Source organism: Mitosporidium daphniae (assembly GCF_000760515.2).
Source record: "Mitosporidium daphniae strain UGP3 chromosome Unknown contig-11, whole genome shotgun sequence".
In the NCBI taxonomy this organism is placed as follows: domain Eukaryota; kingdom Fungi; phylum Microsporidia; genus Mitosporidium; species Mitosporidium daphniae.
Window position 1 is genome coordinate 12,146 of NW_013546711.1, and position 24,384 is coordinate 36,529.

General features: G+C 46.9%; 16 protein-coding genes across 16 annotated transcripts; 7 read left to right on the forward strand and 9 right to left on the reverse strand.

The window, feature by feature from the left end:
* Positions 1–381: 381 nt before the first annotated feature.
* Positions 382–2,565, forward strand: DI09_11p90 (uncharacterized protein; the record flags this gene model as incomplete). Its single annotated transcript, XM_013383979.1, has 1 exon — positions 382–2,565. One exon carries the CDS (start codon positions 382–384, stop codon positions 2,563–2,565), a length of 2,184 nt encoding a protein of 727 aa, XP_013239433.1.
* A 302-nt stretch (positions 2,566–2,867) lies between these two features.
* DI09_11p100 (uncharacterized protein) lies at positions 2,868–3,703 on the forward strand (the record flags this gene model as incomplete). Its single annotated transcript, XM_013383938.1, has 2 exons — positions 2,868–3,537; positions 3,576–3,703. The coding sequence occupies 2 exons, from the start codon at positions 2,868–2,870 to the stop codon at positions 3,701–3,703; spliced, it is 798 nt and encodes a 265-aa protein (XP_013239392.1).
* A 607-nt stretch (positions 3,704–4,310) lies between these two features.
* Positions 4,311–6,530, forward strand: DI09_11p110 (putative heat shock protein Hsp88; the record flags this gene model as incomplete). The annotated part of the gene is made up of 1 exon (XM_013383939.1): positions 4,311–6,530. The coding sequence occupies one exon, from the start codon at positions 4,311–4,313 to the stop codon at positions 6,528–6,530; it is 2,220 nt and encodes a 739-aa protein (XP_013239393.1).
* Positions 6,531–6,599: 69 nt separating this feature from the next.
* On the reverse strand, positions 6,600–7,493 carry DI09_11p120 (uncharacterized protein; the record flags this gene model as incomplete). Its single annotated transcript, XM_013383940.1, has 3 exons — positions 6,600–7,018; positions 7,065–7,440; positions 7,485–7,493. The coding sequence occupies 3 exons, from the start codon at positions 7,491–7,493 to the stop codon at positions 6,600–6,602; spliced, it is 804 nt and encodes a 267-aa protein (XP_013239394.1).
* Positions 7,494–7,974: 481 nt separating this feature from the next.
* Positions 7,975–8,769, reverse strand: DI09_11p130 (putative GTP-binding protein EngB; the record flags this gene model as incomplete). Its single annotated transcript, XM_013383941.1, has 2 exons — positions 7,975–8,403; positions 8,494–8,769. 2 exons carry the CDS (start codon positions 8,767–8,769, stop codon positions 7,975–7,977), a joined length of 705 nt encoding a protein of 234 aa, XP_013239395.1.
* Positions 8,770–8,839: 70 nt separating this feature from the next.
* DI09_11p140 (uncharacterized protein) lies at positions 8,840–9,169 on the reverse strand (the record flags this gene model as incomplete). The annotated part of the gene is made up of 1 exon (XM_013383942.1): positions 8,840–9,169. One exon carries the CDS (start codon positions 9,167–9,169, stop codon positions 8,840–8,842), a length of 330 nt encoding a protein of 109 aa, XP_013239396.1.
* Positions 9,170–9,277: 108 nt separating this feature from the next.
* On the forward strand, positions 9,278–10,760 carry DI09_11p150 (phosphatidate cytidylyltransferase; the record flags this gene model as incomplete). Its single annotated transcript, XM_013383943.1, has 4 exons — positions 9,278–9,612; positions 9,652–9,966; positions 9,995–10,219; positions 10,250–10,760. 4 exons carry the CDS (start codon positions 9,278–9,280, stop codon positions 10,758–10,760), a joined length of 1,386 nt encoding a protein of 461 aa, XP_013239397.1.
* Positions 10,761–12,898: 2,138 nt separating this feature from the next.
* DI09_11p160 (peroxiredoxin 2) lies at positions 12,899–13,633 on the forward strand (the record flags this gene model as incomplete). The annotated part of the gene is given in 3 exon segments (XM_013383944.1): positions 12,899–13,116; positions 13,146–13,534; positions 13,551–13,633. 3 exon segments carry the CDS (start codon positions 12,899–12,901, stop codon positions 13,631–13,633), a joined length of 690 nt encoding a protein of 229 aa, XP_013239398.1.
* Positions 13,634–15,734: 2,101 nt separating this feature from the next.
* Positions 15,735–16,393, reverse strand: DI09_11p170 (uncharacterized protein; the record flags this gene model as incomplete). The annotated part of the gene is made up of 4 exons (XM_013383945.1): positions 15,735–16,042; positions 16,068–16,206; positions 16,236–16,296; positions 16,323–16,393. The coding sequence occupies 4 exons, from the start codon at positions 16,391–16,393 to the stop codon at positions 15,735–15,737; spliced, it is 579 nt and encodes a 192-aa protein (XP_013239399.1).
* Positions 16,394–16,761: 368 nt separating this feature from the next.
* DI09_11p180 (histone H3) lies at positions 16,762–17,175 on the reverse strand (the record flags this gene model as incomplete). Its single annotated transcript, XM_013383946.1, has 1 exon — positions 16,762–17,175. The coding sequence occupies one exon, from the start codon at positions 17,173–17,175 to the stop codon at positions 16,762–16,764; it is 414 nt and encodes a 137-aa protein (XP_013239400.1).
* A 278-nt stretch (positions 17,176–17,453) lies between these two features.
* On the forward strand, positions 17,454–17,765 carry DI09_11p190 (histone H4; the record flags this gene model as incomplete). Its single annotated transcript, XM_013383947.1, has 1 exon — positions 17,454–17,765. The coding sequence occupies one exon, from the start codon at positions 17,454–17,456 to the stop codon at positions 17,763–17,765; it is 312 nt and encodes a 103-aa protein (XP_013239401.1).
* A 165-nt stretch (positions 17,766–17,930) lies between these two features.
* Positions 17,931–19,382, forward strand: DI09_11p200 (succinate-CoA ligase; the record flags this gene model as incomplete). The annotated part of the gene is made up of 4 exons (XM_013383948.1): positions 17,931–18,227; positions 18,387–18,717; positions 18,744–19,039; positions 19,080–19,382. The coding sequence occupies 4 exons, from the start codon at positions 17,931–17,933 to the stop codon at positions 19,380–19,382; spliced, it is 1,227 nt and encodes a 408-aa protein (XP_013239402.1).
* A 67-nt stretch (positions 19,383–19,449) lies between these two features.
* On the reverse strand, positions 19,450–19,907 carry DI09_11p210 (MutS protein 4; the record flags this gene model as incomplete). Its single annotated transcript, XM_013383949.1, has 2 exons — positions 19,450–19,793; positions 19,817–19,907. The coding sequence occupies 2 exons, from the start codon at positions 19,905–19,907 to the stop codon at positions 19,450–19,452; spliced, it is 435 nt and encodes a 144-aa protein (XP_013239403.1).
* Positions 19,908–19,993: 86 nt separating this feature from the next.
* Positions 19,994–21,307, reverse strand: DI09_11p220 (uncharacterized protein; the record flags this gene model as incomplete). Its single annotated transcript, XM_013383950.1, has 1 exon — positions 19,994–21,307. One exon carries the CDS (start codon positions 21,305–21,307, stop codon positions 19,994–19,996), a length of 1,314 nt encoding a protein of 437 aa, XP_013239404.1.
* A 182-nt stretch (positions 21,308–21,489) lies between these two features.
* Positions 21,490–23,464, reverse strand: DI09_11p230 (uncharacterized protein; the record flags this gene model as incomplete). Its single annotated transcript, XM_013383951.1, has 4 exons — positions 21,490–21,756; positions 21,854–22,864; positions 22,906–23,295; positions 23,456–23,464. 4 exons carry the CDS (start codon positions 23,462–23,464, stop codon positions 21,490–21,492), a joined length of 1,677 nt encoding a protein of 558 aa, XP_013239405.1.
* Positions 23,465–23,522: 58 nt separating this feature from the next.
* DI09_11p240 (homeobox protein Yox1) lies at positions 23,523–24,242 on the reverse strand (the record flags this gene model as incomplete). The annotated part of the gene is made up of 1 exon (XM_013383952.1): positions 23,523–24,242. One exon carries the CDS (start codon positions 24,240–24,242, stop codon positions 23,523–23,525), a length of 720 nt encoding a protein of 239 aa, XP_013239406.1.
* Positions 24,243–24,384: the final 142 nt, after the last annotated feature.

Sequence of the window (24,384 nt, forward strand, 5' to 3'; positions counted from 1 at the left end):
CGGTGTAATGGGAACCAATTAGCCAATTGACAAATTAACAAATTAATGAAGTGTAAAATTTATGTTCTCCCATAAACCGAAATTTTGAAACTGGGGTAAAACCAAACCGCTGCATTGAACATTTGATCAAAAAAGCCACTCGGCAGCCACGGCAGCCCGAGGCCCCGCGCCTGGGCAGCCGCCAGTCATCAACCTATAGGTAGATGCGCCGAGGAGATCGATGCGGGGACAAGAAACCGCCTGGCCTTTGCCGGTGACGGGCCGACGCCCCTCCACACAAACATTATTCCCTTTGTGTATCCTTAACAAGACATCCATAATTAACTTTTAATGTTTAAAAGTGTAAAATTAGTTGCAGGCCAGACTTTCCCATCCAATCCAATGGCTGTACGGGGATATCGGGTGGTAGAGCATGTGGAGTCATTTGTCGCGCAATACTGTTTCACAGGGGCGCGGCGTGATCCCATCTCCATCCAGGAATATCAAACAATGTTTGGGCGTATGTTAGCAGCAGCAAAGATCCCTGCCAACTCTCCAAACACGAAAGTGGGCGTAGCACTCTCTGGCGGTCCAGACTCTATGGCGCTATTGGGATTGACAGTGGCAGCTCTTGGGCGTGAGCGTGTTGTCGCTTTAACCGTCACGCATGGGCCACCAGAAGATGGTGGCGAGCCCACCTCCATGATCCAAGATCTTGTTCGGCCCTTGGGCGTACAGCATATTTTATTACCTCTAAATAATCTTCTACCGCATGCGAACGCCCAGACAAAGAGTTTGAGCAAAGATCTCCAAAGTGCCCATTCCAAAGTGATTGTCGGCAAGGGAAGCGTACAACAGAGATGTCGTGAGATGCGCTATGCTGCCTTGCGTGACACCGCATTGAGCTCGGACCTCTCACTGATATTGTGCGCTCATCATCTCGACGATGATCTCTGCACATATTTTATGCGGCTCTCGCGCTATTCTGGCATGGAAGGGCTGGCAGGGATGCGTCCCCTAAGCATCCTTTCCGGAACACCTGTCACTTCTCGACAACTGAGTTGCCTTGAAGATCTGGAAGCTTCTGGAGTTCCGCCGTTGATGTTAGGGCGACCATTATTGGGATTTCCAAAAATTCGGCTAGTAAGCACATGCGGCGCATTGGGTCTTGATTTTCTGGAGGACCTCTCAAACAGCCATTTCGAAAATTCATTACGCAACTCCGTCAGAGAGGGTATTCAAACGCTGCTCAAAAGCTCTCCTGTATCGATTAGCGACCTTTATGCCCTTATGGAATCTGCCAAGAAACATCGTGAGGAGCTGCGTCGTCAGTTACGAGCAGCCGCCACAGAAAACCTTTTTGCTGCGACTCGAAATGGAGAGGGCAGATCTTGGCCCTGGGTTTCTGGAAACTTTGCGGCCAGTCCCAGTGCCGTGATAGCACTACCGCTGCATCAGCGATGGTGGCGTAATTCCGGGCTACTAATGCGAGTGCTTTCTCTGGCTGCGGAAGGTGTTGGAGGCACTCATTTGGCTTCGTCACAGACGACTTTGCTTGCTTTTTCAGAAGCAATTGTCGCTTCTGCGCTTATCCGCACTCGGCAGGCAAAACGTCAGCGGTCCCAACCTACAATCATGCCACAGTCAGCACATCATGGAAACCGTACTCTTCTTGCAGACTCAAAGACACAGCCATCTAGTGGCTATTTTGAGGACTTGCGTATCTCTCGCACGCAAAAACTTCCGTTTATCCGTGCGTTTTCGTTCGGGCGATGTGTAGTCTCTCCTCTTGGTGCTATCGAAGCTTCAAGGCGTAACTTGGTGCATGTTGGCGGGCCGCTTCTTGGCATTACGCCAGCACCACGGATGCCTGAGCATCCAAGTGCTGCGAGCATTTCTCCGGAACGTCGGATGGTTGACAATCTGCTCTTGGTGCCTGGAAATATATATCTCTGGGATGGAAGGATTCAAATTTATCTCCCCAATGACCAGCCCACTGTTCAAATGCCATTGCAAATTTTATCCGAAAGTGTTATTGAGGAAACGCGGCCGGGTCCTCTTACTGGTATGCTTGCGCGAGCCGGTGGCCTGCCAGCCATTCGAGTTAGCCAACGCACCTTTCAGGAACCACAAATGCTCTGGGTTCTCTCGCCTGCCCTGGGCCCCACTGGCCCAGCAGTGAAAAAAATAGACAGAACGGAAAGTATTCTTGACAATGGCGGTATACTTTTGACATCAGCCGCTGCAAATAGTGCTGCCCATAATCCTGCAGACATCCCGAAAGGTCAAATTGATGGCCCGAGGGTTCGCATCGTGCCATTGACGCTGGCGGCGCTGCGTTGGTTGGCAGCTGGCGCCTCTCGAAATGAGCCAGAGAAGCTCTCTCAAATGGAGGCTATCCGCCAGTGCCATACGGCCGATGCATTGCTACAACATCCGCTTGTTATTGCAATGGACGGCTCCTGGGCTGCCATGCCAACATTAGCACTAACTTTGGGGCAGATCCCATGGTCTCCACTAGTTCATGCTGTTCCCGTAGGTGTAACTCATGTTATCAATCGCCTCTTGCTTCCTTCTATGCTTTGAGGCATACAGTGCTGCATAAGCATCGCTAACTAGCATATCGACAGATTTTTCTTTTATTAATAAATTATGTCCTTTGGTAGGTCGTTTTTACATTTCAGATTAAGGCTCTTTGGTTCGCACTTTCGGCTGGGGTCGTGATTTCGTTGTCGTTGTCGTTGTCGTTGCCTTCTGATGTGTTTCCGGTGGCAAAATTTGTTTGAAGGAACAACTAACTTATTTTGCGATTTTTCAGGCTGTAATTTGCTCTGGTGGTAGGGTTATCACTAAAACATGTTACAGTTTGCACGGAAAATTTGCTACCAATGACAGTATCAAGTCCCAAGAAAGCAGAAACTCCGCGTGTGCCTTTCTCCATGGGGAAAAAGGAACCGCCCAAGCAAGACCTCACCACTTCAGGCACCGCAGAAGATCAGCAACATGCGGCCAAACCTGCATTTAACACGTCTCTTTTGGTACGGATGGGTGTACGCGGGTTCTTCTTCGGCACCTCGCTTTTTGGATTCATGCAGTGGTGGGAACACCCAGATTACATCAAGCTCATCATCAATAGCAAGTACGCAGGCAAATATGAATACCTAACGTATCTCGGTGTTGCCGTTACCATGGCCACTATTGCTGTAGCCTCTGGTGCCGATCTATTGCAGAATTGTACCTCCTCCGCCCGCATTGAGGGGCATCGCGGCAATGCAGCACGTATCGCAGCAAGTGTCAGCAATTGGCTTCTTGCTACTGCATTTCCCATGGAAACGCTCATCACAGTGCTTTACTGGATCTTGCGTGCTTTTGACCGTTCGTTACTTTCCTCCACACATATGCTACGCAAAGGAGAACTCTTGGCTGTGGAAAGTGATATTGCTATGCATCTTTTACCTTTCTTCTACGTTTGGGCAGAGCTTCTACTTTTTTCGCCCTTCTTGGCGCGCCCATTCGTACGACGGGCAACACATAGGTTGGTGCTAGTAGTATGTAACGGTGCATATCTGGCATGGTCACATTTCTTGTTTCTTAAGAACAAACGCTGGGTATACCCACTCCTAGGCAAGCTTTCGACGATTCAGCACTTTGGGCTCGTTGCCGCCACAACCAGCCTGAGTCTTGTCGCCTATTCACTGGGTATCGCATTGCTGCCAAGACATAAATAAAAGGTCATCGAGCAACCATTTCTTTAGCCCAGTGTTGCAATTACACCTTTTTAAGATTTATGCGCGCTGGGTTTTAGGGAGCCTATTTGCCGACATTAAATTATGTCTCCATATGGAGGGGACTTGTTCGCGATCGCTAATTTTAGCAAGCCTAACTCTAACCGGTGGAAGCCTACTACCAGCCACTTAGCACTTACGACGGTATTATTTTGGAAACTTCTACCACTGGTATCCACAAGAAAGACTTCTTTGAGCTTTTTAATATAGCGCCGTATTTTCGGCCAATTGTTGCGCAGTGCGCAATTGGATTGCCATGCATGATGGCCAAATATGTTTACTTTAAAAACTCCGATATTTAGCGTCTATTTTTAGTTCTTCAACCGACAATTTAACAGTGCCACTATATGCATCCGATCATGGAGCATATTTTTATTTCGCTAGCGATCGGCAATAATTATACGTTGTTTGCATTGCAGATTGACTGGTCATTGCGGAACATGTAAATTACACCAATTTAATTGTGAATTAATTGAATTCTGGGACATTCTAGAAAATTCCCCGTGCATTAATAGGTACACTTGAAGGCGATTTTTTATTGTTTTAATGTCCGTTGTCGGTATCGATTTTGGATCGCAAAATACAGTGGTTGCTGTTGCACGCAACCGGTCCATTGACGTTATCACGAATGAGGTTTCTAACCGCCTCTCACCCTCTATGGTCTGCTTCGACATGGCGACCGGACGGCGATATATTGGGGAGGCCGCAAAAACCTTCGAGATGTCCAAGTTAAATTCGACCATGGGCCAATTGAAACGACTGATCATGTTGGCAGCTGGCGACAAGCCAGCTCCAGGAGACTTGGATGCATATGAGAGCGTGAATGGATTTAATATGCAAACCGGCGAATTTGTGGGCCATGCTACGGCTGTACAGGCTGTAGCAATGTTCCTGGGTTACATTCGTGGTGTAACACGAACAGCTCTTGGAGGCGCTGCAGCACCAAACATCAGTGATTGCGTGATTAGCGTTCCTGCTTCCTGGGGCGATGCTCATCGCCGCATCCTAATGGATGCTGCTGCGGTGGCAGGTTTGGGGCCGTTAATGCTACTCGGTGAAGGCACAGCCACATCGCTTGCCTATGGGCTCTCACATCTTGATGCCATACCGAAAGACGGCATGATGCTGTTGATAGTGGACATTGGCCACTCCTCCACGCAAGTTCAACTTTGTAACCTCACGGGACAAGGTTTACACGTTTTGGGGGAAGCATGGGACACCTCTCTTGGCGGTCGAGACATCGATGCAGCACTTGCTAGCTATTTAGCGAATCGCTTAGAAAGCGAGTTTCCAAAAAAATGGGCCGGTCTTTCTGCCTCTCCCAAAGCCATGGTGCGACTGCGCATGGCGTGCGAACGTGCAAAGAAGATGCTCTCAGCCTCCTCTATTGCGCGGCTGTCTGTGGAAGCGTTGTATAATGATCAGGATATGTCTGAAATACTGTCACGCGAAGAACTTGTACAGGTGATGAAAGAACAAATCGACTTTTTTGGCCGCCTGCATGCTGTCCTGGCACGAGTCGCCGATGCGCCCAAAGCAACGCCCGATACTGAAGTTACAGCTGATGGCTCTGCAACGCCATCTTCTCGTACTCCCACACACATAGAGGTGGCAGGTGGTACTACACGCATTCCCGCCATCAAAGAGCATATCTCAGCCTTCTTCGGCGGACTTCCTGTCTCGCTCGGCCTGAATCAAGATGAAGCGATCGCTCGTGGTTGCGCCTATCAATGTGCAATGCTTTCTCCGGTCTTCAAGGTACGCCCGTTTGAAGTGCGGGCGGTCAACTCGCTTTCTTATGTGCTTTCGTGGGAAAATATGGGGGATCGCTCTTCCGTTGCATTGATAGGGCCCTGTACCGCCCTTCCTGCTTCGCGTGCCGTCACTTTTTCACTGAGACAACTGCCGCTAGAGCTGACCCTGGAGGCAGAGGGCAAGCCTCAAGCGCGCTACCTTCTCTCAGTGCAGGAGGGAGATGCCAATGCTATCTCAGATGCCCAGGTTAAAATTAAGGTTCGATGCAGCGCTTCGGGAATTATTTCCATCGATCCTAAAGCATCGGTCTGGGTTCGCTCATCGCCATCGGCTAATTCCGAGTCTGCAGAAACTAATAGTAATGAGGCCCCGGAAGCAACTAGCAGCAACACCTCTATGCTGGTGCGTTGTGAGACTTCTTGTGCCGCTGTCGCTACGCTGGCTTCGCATTCTTTACCGCGAGAAGAAGTGCAGCGCTTAGCAACAGTTGAGGCCAACCTCGCAGCTGCAGACAGAGCCATGTTTGAGGCAGAAACCGCTCGAAATGCCCTTGAAGAGTTTATCTACGAAAAGCGCGACGGGCTTTCTGGCTCTTTTTGTCCTTTCCTCTCTTCGCCTGAGGAAGAGTCCACACTTAAGGCAGCTTTGAATGATGCCGAATCATGGCTTTATCCTGATGAGGAATGCTCCTCGCAGTCTTCTTTAACTCCACAGGAGATCTCTTCTGCTGCCCATAAGCGGCTTTGCCTAATGAAAGACCTTTTCTATCCCATCATAGAGCGGGCGCGTGCATACGAGGAAGCTACGGAACGGCTTATGCTTGCGAATCGTGCCGCTGAGCGTCTTGGCCTCCCCACAGAACAGCCAGCGCCGCCCCCTCGTACTGCCGAGGTTTTCGAAGCCGCTCAGCGCGTGGAGGCCGCCTCCGCGGAATCTATTTCAACTGATGGCAGTACAACTGCAATGGACGCCCAAAACGATGTACCTAATGATACCACTGACCCTCAGTGAGCATCAAAATAAACTAATATAAGCTTCGTGCTACCACCGTTAAGACTATGACTAGATGTATTGGGGTGCTTATGGATATGTGCATGTTAGGGGGTCTGCCGCAAAACGGTAGTAGCCAATGCAAAAACAGGCGCCTGGCATCTCCTCGATCTGTCTGCGGACTACGGGGTGCTCCAGGCCAAAAAAATCGTCACCCGATGTGAAAATTGGCCAGTCAGAATCGGAAATGGCAGTCGTGCTCGCCAATGCGCTTATTAATTGCTGAAACGCATCGTCTGTGGAATGTCGAGAAGCCCATTTCAGCGTTGGATCCGACTGCAAGTAGATTTTGAAAAGTGGACCAGGCTCGATGGTAGAAAGGTAGTACACGCGGCGAGATGGCTCGCGAATGTTGTAAAATTTGCGCTTAGACACAAAGCCAGGGGGGTAGATGGAGGTTATGGTGTGGTAGGGCTTTAGATGCTCTATCACGGTCTGGTCATTCTTGCCTTCGAAAAACGGCAACATGCCAAGCGAATATATAGACACACGCACCAAAGCACGACCAAGTACAAACGGTAGCAACACACGGCTCTCCCAACCGGACGGCAACACCTATATGAGTGGAGACCGGACATACCTTAACCTTGTGTCTCGAGTGTGGATATGGCACCAACGGGCTGAGACGCCTGCGCGTATCTTTCCGCAGAATACCTGCAGCATAAGAGTCATAGAGTGTCTCATAAAGAGAATCCTCTGAAGAGTAATCAAGGTCCTCCTTCTCCTCATGGCCTTGATTTGGTGAGCTGCATTGAATTGTCGAACCGGACTTGGCGATCAGCGCATCAAGGAGGCGATTGACATCTCTGCGAAGAGAAAAGAGTTCCACAGAAAGTGCGGCATGAATTTTCTCCAGCTCTATCCGTTCATCCTACAATTAAACGAAACAGCGTGCCTTTAAACGCAACAACGCACCCTGCCCATGATGGAGGTTTTCCATGCAATTAAAATTGGTTTATTTAGGGTTAGTTGGCCTCTTAACTTTGGATTGCCTTTTGGATTTTGCTTGCATCACAACGGCTGCCTTGCATCTTTTGTATTGCGATTTTGTAGATGCCATCGGCTGTCGATTGGTTCTGGTCCGCCTAAGAATGCCTAATTGTCCTCGGATATGTTCAATAGATGCCGCTCTGTTGACACTTGCCACCAGGACGTTGTTTGTGGCGTGTCGATAAGACTCGAGTGCCTACATGTTACAAAAGGTCATCTCACATCTTGTGTTGCCTGGCAAATGTGCGCTAGAAATTTTCGAGGCGCAAGATCGCATTTGGTGAGGATCACTTGGAACCGTCTGCCGGTACCATCGAGGAATGCCAAAAACTCGTTGTCATTCACCTTGAACCCTTTAAAGTAAGAAGCGTAAGTGTGAATGTAAAAAGAGTACAAAGGGAAGGCATGTTAGGCTTTAGAAAAGAAAATCTGTACCGTGTCGTGAGTCGATTAGCAGGAAGAGACGGCTCAATGGTACGGCTGGTGACGCAATAAATGCCTTGGCCAGCGACCCAAGTCGTTCTCTGGCCGTGGAAGATTGCGATACATATCCATAACCGGGCATGTCGATCAGGAAAATCTCCTTCTCTAAGCGACCATGCGCTTGCAAAGAACCTCCACGTTGATTGTGACCACTGTGGCAACCATCTTTCCGCATTCGTTGACCAGCAGTGTTGTCACTGACCGATGGGGGAGTTATCCAACGATAAATATTAATGGCCTTGGTATGTCCAGGGATCGGGGAGACTCCAGCGGCTGTTCCACTGCGTTTCCCAATCAGCGCATTGAGCAAAGAGGACTTTCCTACGTTGCTTCGGCCGATGAATCCGATAACCACGCTGTTCTGCGTCAAAGAAAGTGACTCAATTTCGGCCTGTTTGCGGATGCTTCGCCAGAGATACAATCGGCCCTAGGATGAAAGTCCAATCAATACGCCAAGTGGTTGGGCCTCTTGTGCTGCTCTTCGTTGTCGATGATCAAAAACCAATCTTTGCACTAGCTGCTCGATATCTGGCGAAACCCGTGTGCTTTTCAGCTTTGCCCGGAACGACGGTCGCACATTAACTGGTCCGCTTGCAGCCATGCCGCTTTCCAATTTATTGGCCACGGGAGTTTTTTTGGCAGCAAAGCTGTTTTCGGCTGGTCTGTTGATTTGCAAGCTGTGCATCGGTAGCCTGGTGGTTGTCGATTTTGCGGCCATATGGCGCATGGTCCAATATACAAGAGGACATGGCATTTAGTGGTGTACTAAGGGTATTTATAAAATTAAAATGGCGGCCCTAAGGTTCCTGCTCGCTTGGTTCCTCCTGTGGGGCATATATTTCGGGATGTGCCAGGTGGCACCGATTCATCTCAACAAACAATGACAAGCAATCCTCGCCTTTTGGCTCTGCCGTACTCTTCACAAAACAGGAGAACGCCGCCTTAAATGCCTCGCCGCATGGCGGTTTCAGGACTTCTGCCAAGCAGGGGCATTCCCAATCAATCTCACCAGTCTCTGGATCGATGGCGCTTGTGGTAGACAATGTGCTTTGAGAGCCATCTGGCCCCGGTGTATGAGCACCATTTTCTTCCAATGTGCTTGAACCCTCCATTTGTTCATGGGCCATGTTCGTTTGCAACAAAATAGGGTACCAGCCCAACCCTAACCCCGCTAAATTAAAATTTATCCCTGCAGCTGAGTTGGTCAATTTTACTTCAACCAAACTTTAATCAACATGAGCGAGTCGCCGCTCTGCGAGCCTGCTTCTTTAGTCTCACGGCGAAGGTCTGCCACTAAATTGCATGCTACACCACCAGAAGATGGGTTAGAAAAGAGAAAGCCTATTCCCGCGCCTGTGGCCGTAACACCAAGGTCTTGGAAGAACTTTCTGGTTCGCTCTTTGTGGAGCATTCCAATGATCGTAGGATTTACGGCGATTCTGTGGTCTGGACATATTTTTGTTATTCTCATGGTCATTATCATGCAGACTGTTATTTTCAAAGAGGTCATTGATCTTGTGCGCGAGCCCTGGCCAAACAACAGGCTCCCGTGGTTTCGAACCATTTCCTGGTAATTTTTTGTGCTCGCTAATAATGATCACCATGATAGGTATTTTCTCATTACAACGAATTACTTTTTGTACGGTGAAGTCTTGATCAAGTACTTCAAACGCGTATGGATCTTGGACGCCTTTCTGCTGCCGCTTGCCAATCACCATCGGTTCATTTCGTTTTCTTTGTACATGATGGGTAAGCTGCTGGGATCGTTTTGTAACCTCCTAGGTCTGATTGCCTTTGTGCTAAATTTAAAAAATGGCTGCTACAAGTTCCAGTTTGGCCTATTTGCATGGACACATATGACCCTGCTGCTGGTCACTTTTCAATCGCATCTAGTGATCATCAACATTGTGGAGGGCCTGATATGGTAAATTCACATGTAAAAATCGGTGTAGGTTTATCCTTCCTGTTTGTCTTGTCATCTGTAACGATATTTCTGCATATCTCTTTGGATTTTTCTTTGGGCGCACCCCTTTAATCAAAATCTCGCCTAAAAAGACGTGGGAAGGGCTGATCGGGGCACTATTTGCTACCATTATTTTTGGATTCTTTCTCGCCGGGTGGCTCGCCCCATACACCTATTTAACCCTCCCAATGCCTTCGCCCGCCTTTAAAAATAGGTAAGCGCGCTGCAACTAATCTTTTCGCAGAACCACAGGCGCTTCTTCTGCGACATTCGAATTCAAGCCTTTCAAATTGCCGCCTTTTATTTCTTCTTTAAGGAAGCATTTGCAGTTCCTCACGCCTTGGGGCAGTAATAAGACTGAGGATTATTCCACAATCAATGTAGCCCCAATCCAGCTCCACGCCATCGTCTTTGCCATTTTCTCGTCCGTCATAGCACCATTTGGTGGTTTCTTTGCCTCCGGTGTGAAACGGGCATTCAAAATGAAGGACTTTGCAGACTCCATTCCCGGTCATGGCGGACTTACAGACAGGATGGACTGCCAGCTACTGATGGGCATTTTTGCCTATTTGTATACAGCCTCATTTGTGTTTCGTAGCAGTGTTTATCAAAACGAGTCGTCTGCCGTTGTGTCGCTCGAGTTCATTCTTGATGCTATCATTCACAATCTATCTCCAGAAGAACAGTTGGATTTGTTCCATTCTATAAAGACATACCTCCAGGAACAGCAGCTACTTCCGTCCCTGCATTTGTGAATGATCTGGAAAATTGGCTGATAGATTTGTCCATCAACTCCAAGTCCTGGTAACAAGTTTATCATTAACTCCTTTACTAGCAAGTTTAAATAAACAGTTTCCACTTTTTTCTTTTTTACACGTTGGATTTTAAATGCCTAACTTGTATTAAAAGGGCAAAAAAGTCGCCAAAATGGCCCAAAGCTTGGATTCCCTTCAATGTTTCGGGACATCACAAAAAAGGTACCCCCATAATATGTGCAAAAGACCTTATTGATTTTGTGGGATTCGGCAGCTTCTTGAGTTAACTTGCCTAGTAAATTGGTCTATTGGCCTATTGAGGTAAGTGGGATTTGAAATGCTACCAATTGAAGAGTTTAAAGCCATGGTTGATTATCTCAATCATCGTTATAGTTAAAAAAGAAAGCAATAATATCATGTTCGTAGTAACCGTGCTAACTCAGCTTGGGTGCCTGAAACCCATCATACCCCAACCCTAGCCATCGACGACGTCAATTTAGGGGTTAGGAGGGTTTCGGTTTAAAAATTACATTTAAGATCAAGCGGAACACTGCACTAGGGTTAACCCACCAGTTGATGCCGACTCAAGGCCCAGGCTCAATCGCGCATTTGGTTAATTTAAAATGGTAAAATATCAAGTGGCCAATAGAAATCCGGTCGCGTGATGCACATCACCGCTAAGAACATTGAAGGTTGGGCTGAAACCTGATAGGATAGCGACCCAGCCATCCCCATTCTAGGAGTTTCAAAATTGCTGTTGGAGAATATGTGCTTTTGAGCAAATCAGTAATACAACTGAGCTCTTCTTATCTTTCGCTAAATTTCGATCTTGGCTTTTAGGCCTCATCTTTATAAATCCGCTCTATTTCTAACCATCTGCATAGTGCGTCAAGTATTGTGTTCGGTCAGACATTGGCAAAAGAATCTTCGAATGAGCTAAAAATAATTGAGCAAAACGGGTATTTTGTCGATTTCAGATATTTTACCAGTGGCCACGCTCTCTGATTACGGGTTTCCATCCGGTCCATAATCAAGATATCATGCATATAAGGCCGACCGATCGGTTTTCCATGGGTTATGGCTGCTTTTATCAAAAAGATGCCGATACATGGTTTTCTTGCTTACAAAACCCATTTTGTGGATGTCCTTACAAAAAGACCGATTAATCTTGTGCAAGGTTTCTCCATAAATTGTGGAGTCATTTTTTGAAGACAAGAGTATTGATCAGCTTTCCTGCACTCATATGCATTGGTGAGCTTTCCTGCACTCATATGCATTGGTGAGCTTTCCTGCACTCATATGCATTGATGAGCTTTCCTGCAGTCATATGCATTGGTGAATTTGCTCCAACTGGGAAAAATTCTGGCCAAATCATTGGATTGGTAAATCGCGGTTGCTTCGTTTTATTTATTGAGGAAAAACTGGCAAAGCCTGAATCGTGAAGGATGGCCATCCTTTTCCTGCTTTAACGACACCCTTTTTGCCTTTTGGGTAGCGATGACGCGCCAATTTCTGGGGTGAAGCGGACAAAAAGCAAGCCTACCGGAAAAGGAAACGCCAGTCAAGCATTAAACCAGTCTAAATAACATATCGGACTCTTTATTATCTATCTTAAAGGTCGTAGTGCCGACGATTGGAGGAAGTGTGGGGGTTTTTTACATTAGAAGACCTCTGTTTGAGATTAGGTATATTGGTGTATAGAAAGTTCAAGAACCTTATGTGCTTTCTTTCATCAGCATAAGGAATGGGCGTCATATTTCCTTTCAAAAGCACGAAAGTAGGATACCCTTTAACATTGAGCTTTGCTGCAACATCCCTGTTTTCTTCGCCGTTGATTGTAGCAATCAGAAGCTTGCCGGATCTTCCATTTTCACCCATCGTTTTGGCAAGCTCCTCAAACTCCGGCATTGCCCTGACACAATGGTTACACCATGGCACATGGATCATAAGAAATATCGCCTCAAACTTTCTGATGCTATTACTCAAGGTATTTCCATCGAGAGCGATGGCCCCTGTTGGTGCGTATTTCACGGATTGCCCTGAAATATAGATTGGCAAGAGCGAAACGAGAACACAGAGGCAAAAGTGGATCAGCAAAGTTGATTTCATCAAAAACAAGTGTTTATTTTTCAAATTTAATGCAATCATCACTAGCAAATTTGTGTTTCCATGTCAATAATCAATTGATACGCCGAAAAATCAATTGCATCGGATCTTCCCTTTTCTCCTCATTGGTGCGAAAGAGGGCTCCAGAGTTTTCAAACAAAAAGGCCGTTGTTGATGGGCAAATTTCCTCGATCTCTTCGACGGATCTTGCAGGCTCCTATTGGGTCATGCTGTTTTATCCTTTGGATTTGTAATGGGCTGCAGCTTTTGATTTTTTAGTACATTCGTTTGTCCAACCGAATTGACTGCATTTAACGATAGAATTTCCGAGTTTGAAGCGCTGGGCGTAAAAGTGCTCGCTGCAAGCGTCGATTCTGAATATTCCCATCTTGCCTGGACAAAACTTCCGCGCAAAGAGGGGGGATTGGGTCCAATGCGAATTCCATTATTGGCAGATGTCGATAAAACCCTGTCTTCAAGCTTTGGGGTTCTGCTTGACTCTGGAGTGGCGCTTCGCGGCCTATTTATTGTTGACAAGCAGGGCATAGTTCGCCAATCCACCATCAATGACCTGCCAATTGGGAGGAGCGTTGATGAGGCCATTAGACTGATCCAAGCAGTCCAATTTACCGATGCCAATGGTGAAGGCAAGAATTTACGGTTAGGATGTAACTACGTGTATAGTTTGCCCTGCTAATTGGAAACCCGGGAACCCATCGATTATTCCGACCCCTCAAGGCTCGGTCAAATATTTTGAGGCAAAATAATCGGCAGCCAATAGGGAGCCAATAAAAAGTTTTTTTATGCGAATAAAAGCCGAGTGTGAAAGCCATGGCTGCGACGATGATACTGAGGCGCATTTATCGTCCAGAGACTGGGTTTCATATGCTCTCTTGCTGCTGATATTTGTTTACATGAAAGTATGCATGATTACCAACTCCATGAAGCTGAGGTTAAAGGCACTGGAAACCATGATGCACGATAAGGTCCGCCAATTCGAAGATACATTTTATCTTCTACAATGCATCCTCAACCAAACGGGACAGCTCATTCTGAAGATGATAGTAGCTTTTTCTGAGGAGCTCCTTGGCAAAATTTCTTCGCTTGCCGTTGGAATCAAAGAATTGATCCGAAAAATGGCCGTCAAATTCATCATGGGCCATTTCAAAGTGATCCAGTGTATGTCGCCCAAATCTGCCTCGACGCTTGTTGAAGAAAAAATTGAACAGCTGCTTTTTGAAAAGCATCCGATCGAAAACATAACCTCCAACATGCAGGCAAAACTTTTGGAAATGAAAAGCAGGCTCCCTGCCAATCAGGGACACGCAAAGTATAAAAACTTCAACATGGCACCTGAAAATTTAGAGGCTCTTTCGCCCACTGCATCAATCAACCATTATATTGAAGAGGTACAGCATTGGTCTTTGCTTGCATTCATTTTCGTTGCAGTGGTGATTTTGGTTTTTACGTTCCTTCGAAAAAAGAAATACACACCAAAAAAGGCCGGAGATGATTCGATCGTTAAAAAAACCATGCGATATGCTGCTCATGGGCCAAGCTGGCTATTTTTGCTTTCCGGCATTTTTTCTCTGCTGCTTTCCAGAATCGAATCTTCGATTTTGAAAATGGCGGCCTTGCACCTGGCCAAGGCTGTAAGCCTTGGCTCAAAGGAAATCATTTCAGCGCTAAGTGAAGATATATGCAAGCTGGTAAGGCTTGAATTTGCCAACTTGAACACGATGTTTGAGGAGCTCTACAACACCACAAAGGCCAATGCAATTCAGCCGATGGTAATCCTCTCGTCTTTGCAAGACGTGCTTTCCGATGCCATTAATAAGCATCTGCTACCCGCTTTCAATGAGGTCTTTAACTCTGGCATGGTATCCTGGGCCTCCAATGCGCTTTTCCCCATAACGTCGATTTTGAACTGCATTTCGGGCTTTGATCCGCAAGATTTGAAGGGAGCCTTTTTTTCGCCTTTACAAACGATCTCACAAGCGCTAATATTCCCAATGCCCTCGATGCTGAAAGAACTTCAAAACTTTAACACCCCCGCGGATATAGAGAATGTCTTGCTCCGTATTATTGAAAAGAGCATCTCCCACGAAGCGATGGTAAAAACAGCCATCACAAATGACGAGTATCTCTTTTGCTTGATACTAATATTTGCTGGTCTGTTTGTGATTGTTGTTCAGTCTTTTTGCTATGCCATTTTCCTTCTTTTCAAGAAAAAGCGAAGCGTATTGCCGAAATATGGCCTATCCTAGCGGTTTTCAGCAGACCTGGACCTAGGGTCCTGTCCTGTGGTGCTTAATTTGATGTCTCGAATCCAATATGTGGGACACCACCATGATGCCGCCGGGGTTGAAAAGCCCAATTTATGCTTTAAATTTTGGGTTTATTGCCAAATATTCGATCCTTTCAAGCAGGTGGAGCCCCCTACAGTCTGCCGTGCTCCATTGGCGGGTATTTAAATGTATAGCCGTCTTGATAAAACAGGTCTACATGATAAACACATATGAGGCACACGGAGTACCTTTTTTGAATTCTGTCGTTCCAGGAACTGCCGCATACTTTGAAAAATCAGAAACCCCATAATGTCTCAGTATGTCTTCATCAATTGTAAAGTTGCCGCTAAAAGTTATTATCACCCGCATATTGCTACGTATATTGGCGGCTAGCCGTGGTGATGATTGCAAGTGCTGCATCGGATACGATTTCTGCAGTTCTTCCCATCCTCTTCAGCTCTTCTGCATGTTCTCCAGTAAGCCAAATGCAACGCTAACCTGGCGAGATTGCCTGCATTGCCGCAGTGGAGATCAGCGTTTTTGGCCATAAAGCATTTACTGCAATTCCCTGCACATAGGGTTAGATCAAGCAAAGCATTACTTCCGATTGAAGTTCAGCAGACAAGCCCATGATTACCATGGACATCCCGTATTTGGACATCGTATAGGCGGTATGCTTTGCAAACCATTTCTTCTCCAAAGAAATCGGCGGACAAAGCGCCAAAATGTGCGGGTTTCTTGATTTTTTCAGAAAGGGAACCGCATGCTTGCTAACCAGATAAGTCCCGCGAACATTGATTCCGTTCATCAGGTCAAATGCTTTTGCACTTGTATCTTGGACCTTGGTCAGCGAAATCGCAGATGCGTTGTTGATGACAATATCGATTCCTCCAAATCTAATTGCAATATCAACTCGGCAAAAGAAACCTTTTCACTGTGGCACCGATTGCAGCAATAATTTGATCCTCAAATCGAATATCACAAGCAACGGGGAGAGAAAAGCCTCCTAACCTTTCGACCTCCCTTGCAGTATCATGAATAGTGCCAGGTAGCTATTAAGACGGTAAATTTGTCCGCATACTTTGGGATTGGGCTCAATTGTCTTCGCAACAATTGCCACGTTAGCTCCTTCGCGAGCAAAACTAGCCCGTTACACACGGAGACTTACCGAAGTGCCAGAGACTTTCCAATGCCGCGGGAAGCTCCTGTTATAAACACCGTTTGACCCTTCAGTGACATTTAAAATGAAATTTCTCTTTTAGAGCGTCCAATGTCACTTGTCATCAATTGATCTGCATCATTTGGGCAAATTTAAAATTTAAACCGCCAAATACGAGCAGCACACACAGAACACCTTGGCACTGCGATGCGTCCACATCCAATGGGTAGCTGTCAAAAGGTGGTAGGTCGGAAATAAACAATTTACCCCACAGATGGATGATGCAGTGATCGGGGAAACACGCCCATCGGCTCTCTCAATAAATTATCTCAAACGATTTCGGAATTCCAAATTTTATTGACCATCAATGATTGGAGACCCTCTAGCGCAAAGAAGGCCTTTACTCTGGATGGCTTTGAAAAGCCGTTTGAGAAGGTAAATAGAGGAATTACAAGTTGCGTTCACCACGAATGCGACGAGCAAGCTGGATATCTTTTGCCATAATGGTGACACGTTTGGAATGGATGGCGCAAAGATTCACATCTTCAAAGAGAGAGACAAGATATGCCTCGGAGGCCTCTTGAAGGGCACCGATTGCGGAAGATTGAAAGCGGAGATCTGTTTTGAACCCTTGGGCAATCTCTCGAACAAGACGCTGGAAGGGAAGTTTGCGGATGAGAAGTTCAGTGGATTTCTGATAACGACGAATTTCACGAAGAGCAACAGTTCCAGGTCTGTAGCGATGGGGCTTCTTGATTCCGCCGGTAGCTGGCGCACTCTTGCGAGCGGCCTTGGTAGTGAGCTGTTTGCGAGGTGCTTTACCTCCAGTGGATTTGCGGGCAGTTTGCTTAGTTCGAACCATGTTGAAAGTTTGTGTTGATACCGGGTAGCGATAAATTGATGGAGAGCCACTCCATTATATACTTATCAGAATGGCGGGTAAATCATATTTCGCCGCGCATTCTGATTGGCCGTGGCCCTGAAAGTGGCGCTAATGTCAATCAAATAGATGGGTATCTAACCCTATTTTTGGCAGTTTTCCCGCCAAACTTTACCCTATAAAAGAGACACTTAATAGGGGAACTTTACGATCGACTTGATCACCATTATTATCTAACAACTCAAACCCAAAACACACTGATGTCTACTGGAGGAAAAGCAGGAAAAGGTCTTGGAAAGGGAGGAGCCAAGCGTCATCGAAAGATTCTTCGTGACAACATTCAGGGAATCACCAAGCCCGCCATTCGTCGTCTTGCACGCCGTGGTGGTGTTAAGCGTATTTCTGGTCTTATCTATGAAGAGACTCGCACCGTTCTTCGCGTCTTTTTGGAAAACGTCATTCGCGACTCTGTCACTTATACCGAACATGCCAAGCGCAAGACAGTCACCGCAATGGACGTCGTTTATGCGCTTAAGCGCCAAGGTCGTACTCTCTACGGCTTTGGTGGATAGATGCTTTCGCATCTTTTTTCATTGCGTTCAACGCAACTCTCAAACGGCTTTTCAAAGCCATCCTATGATGATGCCATAATTTTCCATAGTATTATCGGTCCATGATTGGGGCGATATTTCCCCATTCTATTGGGGCCCTAAGTGCATTTTAATTTTTAAATTGCAATGTTGCTGCGACAGCGTGTCCGCTTGTTCAAAGAGGCTTTCCCATGGGCAAGGGTTTTTAGGGCACATTTACATTTGCACGAATATGAAGCCAAGAACCTTTTAAAGATGGCCCACGTAGATGTGCAGCCTTTTGTTGTGGTTGACGCGTCCATGGATCGGGTAGAGGCAGAGAGTATCGTCAAGACCCTGGCTGCAGCTTATCCCAATGATGCGCTGGTGGTAAAGGCCCAGGTGCTTGCCGGCGGTCGCGGAAAGGGACGGTTCCCAGAATCTGGCCTCCATGGCGGAGTTAAAGTAACCAAAAGGTACCAGCCCTGCATGAGATTATTTCCAGTGTTGATGAGGCCGTCTCGCTTCTCTTTGACAAGATGCTCAATAAGCGATTGGTAACGCTGCAGTCTCCCCCAGAAGGCTTGCTTGTAGAAAAGGTATCTTTTTCTGCTTATCAAAAAGGTAATGGTCGCCAAATCTGTGGACATTCAAAAAGAGACCTACCTTGCGATAGTGCTTGACCGTCGGACACGCTCGCCAATGCTGATATGCTCTCCAATCGGTGGAATCGATATTGAGAAAGTGGCCGCTGAAAATCCCGAGGCTATTTTAGCGGTTCCTCTTGATGGTGCGGATACACCCATCCCAATGGAGCTCATCTGCCGCCATTTGGGCCTGCCAGAGGTTGACGTCGAAATCCACCGCCAGATCGCCGCGCTAATTAGGATTTTTTTCTCAAGCGATGCCTTACAGGTGGAGATTAATCCACTTGCCATGCTTACAAACGGCAAAGGTAAGCCTATTTATCGCATCTCAAAGTGATGGCTATCGATTCCAAAATCGAAATCGATGATGCCGCCCTGTTTCGGCAGCGTGGCTTTTCAACGGCATCAACACAAGACAAACGGGAGGCTGCTGCCTCTGCGCTTGCGCTGTCATTTGTAAATCTCAGCGGTACCGTTGGGTCGCTAGTCAATGGCGCTGGCCTTGCCATGGCCACGATGGATCTCATCAAAGAGTTCAATGGAAGTGCTGCAAATTTCCTCGATGTTGGCGGCTCCGCCTCCGCCTCGCAAGTGGCAGGTGGTTTGCACATCATCGCTTCAGATCCAAACGTACGCTTTTGTCCCCGATTTCTTGTTTTGATGGATCTAGGTACGGGCCATTTTCGTAAATATTTTTGGCGGCATCATGCGATGCGATACCGTTGCTTCTGGTCTGATATCAGCCTATCGGCTACTTGAACAAAAAGGCATTGTACTCCCGCCAACAATTGTTCGACTTGCCGGCACGCGGCTTGAAGAGGCAACCGCGCTAATAAAAGACTCTGGGCTCCCCTTTCTCTTCACAACGGATCTTTCTGAAGGGGCCAGATTGGCCGTCGCTGCTGCCACACGCGATACGGCGGCACCAGCGCCATCGTTTAGATGTACGTTGACTGCACAACAAATCCGATAAATTATTGTTGCCGTTTTCGGGTAGTAATTTATTGACAAATAAAGCTTTGCCCGTCGTGGGTCCATCATTAGCCAGAACAGCCACGGCAGCCGCAAAGTTGACACTGGAAGGGGCGTGTGGCAGAATCTATTTTAGAACGTGGCACCCTGCATATGCAAGTGGTCCCATAGTTCATATCGGCCGGCTGAATACACCGCAAGCAACATAGACGCTCGTAGCCCTGTTTTTTCCACTTGGCAATCAGAGCGGCATCGGCGATCTTTTCGCTTAAACAGTATTTGTATAGCTCCTCTGAAATGGCCTTCTGGCAATAATACATTTCGTAAATGTAGCGTGAACGCAGATGATGCAGCCGGAATATCGGCCATGAGGCCTCGGCTATCCGTTTTGTTTCATGGGGCTCAATTTCAGCTAAAGTTATTTTATCTTCCTACCTTCGCGCATGTTGCGCTCGATCTCGTCCAGCGTATGCTCAATCACTTCCCAGCCGGAAGGCGGCGGAACACACCCAGGTCGTCTCGCCATTAAATTAATTTTCAATTTAATTTAATTTAATTTAATCAAGCCCATGATGCATTTGATGCAATGTAGCATAATAGAGCCCATGCCCCTCATCCAATTTCGCGTAAAAAAGCTTTAAACAACAGATCAATCAGAAGCCAAAAAGAACTTAGCGTCGACATGGGCTTTATCAGGTCTGCTAGCTCTTTTTTTTGCACATCGGTGTCTGGCTCGGATCCGAGTGCCAATGCATGCTGATCTTTACGATGAATCTGATTTGACAGAACAAGTGCTCGCATGAAATCAGCTTGATTAATATCTGTCAAAACCACGTGGTTCTTGATGAGGCCTTTTAGCAAATCCGGAGTTACATATAATAGATCTTCAACCTTTTCAAAACAGCTTTGGACCTTGTGATTGAACATTTTTTGAGTTTTAGGACTGCAATTGGGGGCATTTACAGAACAGCCCGAGCTCGACTTCAACCCAACGTGCGAATTGCGATCACTTTGACCTCCCAGACGCTCAAAATCGGTCTGCATAAGCTCGATAATGCAACTTTTATCAAAGTATGCAGTCTTGGAAGGAAACTCTTTTAAATAGGAAAGCACGAATACAACTGAAATGGATAGAGACGTCGGTATTGGAGAATGGCAAAGCACCTTGCTACAATATGAAATGTCAAAGGGATTTTTAAGGTTTAGAGCGTCACTAGCACTGCCATATTTGATGCGAATTTCGTTCAGGTATTCCTCAATCACCAGAGCGCAAGATTCGATGACGTGATTTTTCATTTTCTGCAAAATCAAGTCAAGTGCTTGAAATAAGTTGACAAAAACTTTCGCATAAAAGATGGACTTTGCGCTAGGACTGCCATGTGGCGTGTACATGTTCATCAAATTCAGATAAATCCCGTCAAGCACGTCGGATTCGGATTTTCCTAACTCGCCAAGAGCATTAACTGAATCCTTGTATTCGAAAAAAACTTTGCTGACCTGGTCTAAAGAGTTCTTAAAAGCATTTATGGGGATGTCTGCCGTATCCAACTGTGCAGATAAAATAATCTCCTTTTGAAAATTAACCTCAATCAAAGCCAGCACAAGTTTGGCAAGCAAACTTTCGGGAAGCACATCGTAAATGGACCCACAAGGATTCACGTATGAATTGAACATAAGCAGAAACTCTCTATAAAAGTTAACATTGCCTTTTGAAGCTTGCGATTCGTCGTATAAGAACTTATAAACAAGATTCTCTATTTCAGCAGCTAGTTTGTAGCTATCAGTAGGTGTGCGCAAATGGTTATGTAGACGTGGTTTATGAATGAATGGGTTACCAGCCCATTTATTTTCGGCTGCAGAGTTGAGGATAATAAAGCTCGCTATGATGCTCAAGAGACACAAAAGAAGCGCACGGAGAAGCTTCATGTAACTTGTTTTTATTTTCGAATGTTCTGAGCGGTTTTAACTATAACGGACGCAGGGAGCCAATAAATTAATAAATTTAACGCAACTTGTAATATTTGGCCCAATCGTTTTCGCCGAACAAAAAAACGCTCTGCTACCCTGCTTTCCGTGTACAAAATGCTTTCGATTGGATAGTTTTATTGCTACTGGCATCGTTCTGATCTTGGCCTTGGAGCGCTTTTGATGATATCATCAACGCGAATGACCATCTCTGCAGCCTCCGTCGCTGAGGAAAGAACCTGGCGCTTAAGTCTAGCGCTTTCCGTTATCCCCAAGGCCGAAACATCGGTGATGCGTCCTTGATTGAGGTCAAGGCCAAATGTCGAAAGGTTGGCTGCATGTGCTGCACGCAGCTGCGAAACAAGCTGCGGAGTGTCCAGACCGGCATTCTCGGACAAGATTGTCGGGATCTAAAGTGTAAAAAGCAAGCGATAAAACACAGCCGACAAAAAGTCTAAAAAACAATAAAAGTGCAGAGCGCCACACAAAGCGAGACATCTTCCTTACCATTCGGAGCGCGCGCGAAAAGGCCTCGATGGCAAACGCCTGCTTTCCCGGCGTCTTGGCAGCAATCTCGTCAACAGCCCTGCTCATGTGCATCTCGATGCAGCCGGCACCGAGAACGGTTCGTGTATCATGGCGCACGGCTTGCACCAAAACGCAAAGTGCGTCGTGCATCGAGCGTTCGGCCTCATCGAGCATCTGGCGAGACGAACCGCGCAAAACAATCGTACATGCGCCATGGCCGTCGGCTCCCTTGACACCTGAAAAGCGTGTCAGCCGCTCTCCACCAACAAGGATCTCCTCCACCACCGACGCACTTCCCAAACGAAGCGCTTTCATTGCCGAAGCGGGCTCTGACTCTGATGCGGAAGCATCTGCATTATTATGCGCCTGTCCGAAATAGGATGCAATTTGCGCACCGGTCACAAAGGCCAATCGCTCGACGCCATCAAAGTCGGCATGTTCGATGACGGCAATGCCTGCATCTGCAAGAAGCTGTGCCGGCCATGAATATATGAGCTGGCGATTGACGATGCAATTGATTTTCATCGCTTTCATCACTTCTATTTTGAGGCGCATTTTTTCACGTTCGGCTCTTTCTAGCGCAGCAAGCGCCTCGCTCGATTCGACACGCATGCGAGAACCAAAGACCTTGATCTTATCCGTATCGAGAGGCGTATTTGCAACCAAAATCCGTGCATCGGTGATCTGTAAATAAAAAAGCAACCAAGCCACCTTGGTAATGGGCCCAATCATTCGCTTGTCAATGATGAAGCCTTCCGACAGAAATGACTCGCGAAGACGGCCGCCGGCCTTTTTGATGATTTGGATCATATCCAAGTTTACATGGTCACCATCGCCAAGTCGAAGCACGGCATCCACGGCCATTTCGGCGAAATATTCCTTCTCTGCTGCGAGAACTTTTGAAGAAAGAGTGGTTTTGGCAATGTTCACCAAATCGCGGCGAAAAAGAACTGGATCGTTTCTATAAGAAAGATTGCAAGTCCGTGGTACCTGTTATCGATGGCAGCAGCCTCGAGCGTAGCTCGAGCAACGGCTGCAGCGGCACGATACCCTTCAATGATAGTCTGTGGATGGATCTTCATGGAAATCAGCTTTTCGGCCTCGCGAAGCAGCTCTGCCGCAAGTATGCAAACGGACGTGGTGCCGTCGCCCACCTCGTCATCCTGCACCTTGGAAATCTCTACAAGGATCTTTGCAGCAGCATTTTCCAAATGGATGGACTTGAGAATTGTGGCCCCGTCATTGGTCACACTCATGCTGTTGTCCCGGGCCGAAATCAATATCTTGTCCATTCCCTTAGGCCCCAGCGTGTTCCTCACCAAGTCGCCAACGGCAATCGCACCGACAAAGATGTTTAGGCGCGCATTCTCTGCACGCTCTTCCGTCGCTTCTTGCTGCAAGATTTGGACCGGTGCAAGACTCTAAAACAACGGTTAGCGGAAAGGTGTCGAGTACCATTTGTGGAATTGCGTAAGTTGTAAAATTAATTATAATGTGCACTTGTCAAGTTGACTTGGCTGGCGCTGGCCCCGCTTAAATTTTAACTTGCATGTACATTGAAATTTACAAAATAAACTTTACGGTTGGCATGAAATGCGACACTGTATTACATGATCAAAGCGGTGGGCATTGTAAACACAATAACAGGCTACAGAAAGCCGTTCCCGCCGCAACTACCAAGCAGCTCCATATCGTTGCTAAGAGCGTTTAAAAAAGGGTCGTCCGAAAGCGAAATGTCAAGCTCGTCGAAGCAGAGCGAGGTTGACGAAGTGGTTGCCATTGTAGGCTGTTTTAGCGTTGCAGTGGGCGCGGTGATTGGAGCATACACCAAAAGAGAATCCGAGCCCCTATTAAAATGTTCGTCATCGTCACCTGGAGACGAGGGCAATCCTTTGGACCCATCCTTTTCGATTCTTCTTCTCTTTGCTCGCTTATTTTGGAACCATATTTGGACAGCGCGACGAGACATACCCAGCTGCTTCTCGAGCTTTGCACGCATGTCTGCAGATGGATGTGGATGCATCTCAAAAGCAGCATTGAGCAGTCTGGACTCGGAAACCGATAGGCGTCTTCGTGTCTTTCTTGGCGGGAAGTATGGTGTTGGAAAAGACGAGTTGAGCCCATCTCCTCCGTTCACACCGATGGCCCATGTGTTTTGATTTGCTGCCGTAGGCGGTGGCACAGTGGACGTCCATCCGGTCAGCATTATTGGGTACGACGAATTAACAAGGGAAGATGCCATCATTGGCTGTACAGCCGGATGCAGCGGGGCCATGATCATTGCCATCGCTGCCATTCTATCATCCATTGTTTGGGGTGAAAATATATCAGTCGCTCCACAGGCTGAAATATTATTCATGTGGATCATAGTTTACGGTGCTGATAAGGAATACATTTAAACATTTGATGGAGTGATAGACAGGGTGTCAGCCCATCCACAGCCCAAAATCAAAGGTTTCCCATCGGGCTAGATACATTTGAGATATAAATTCAGATCTCAACAAGTGATT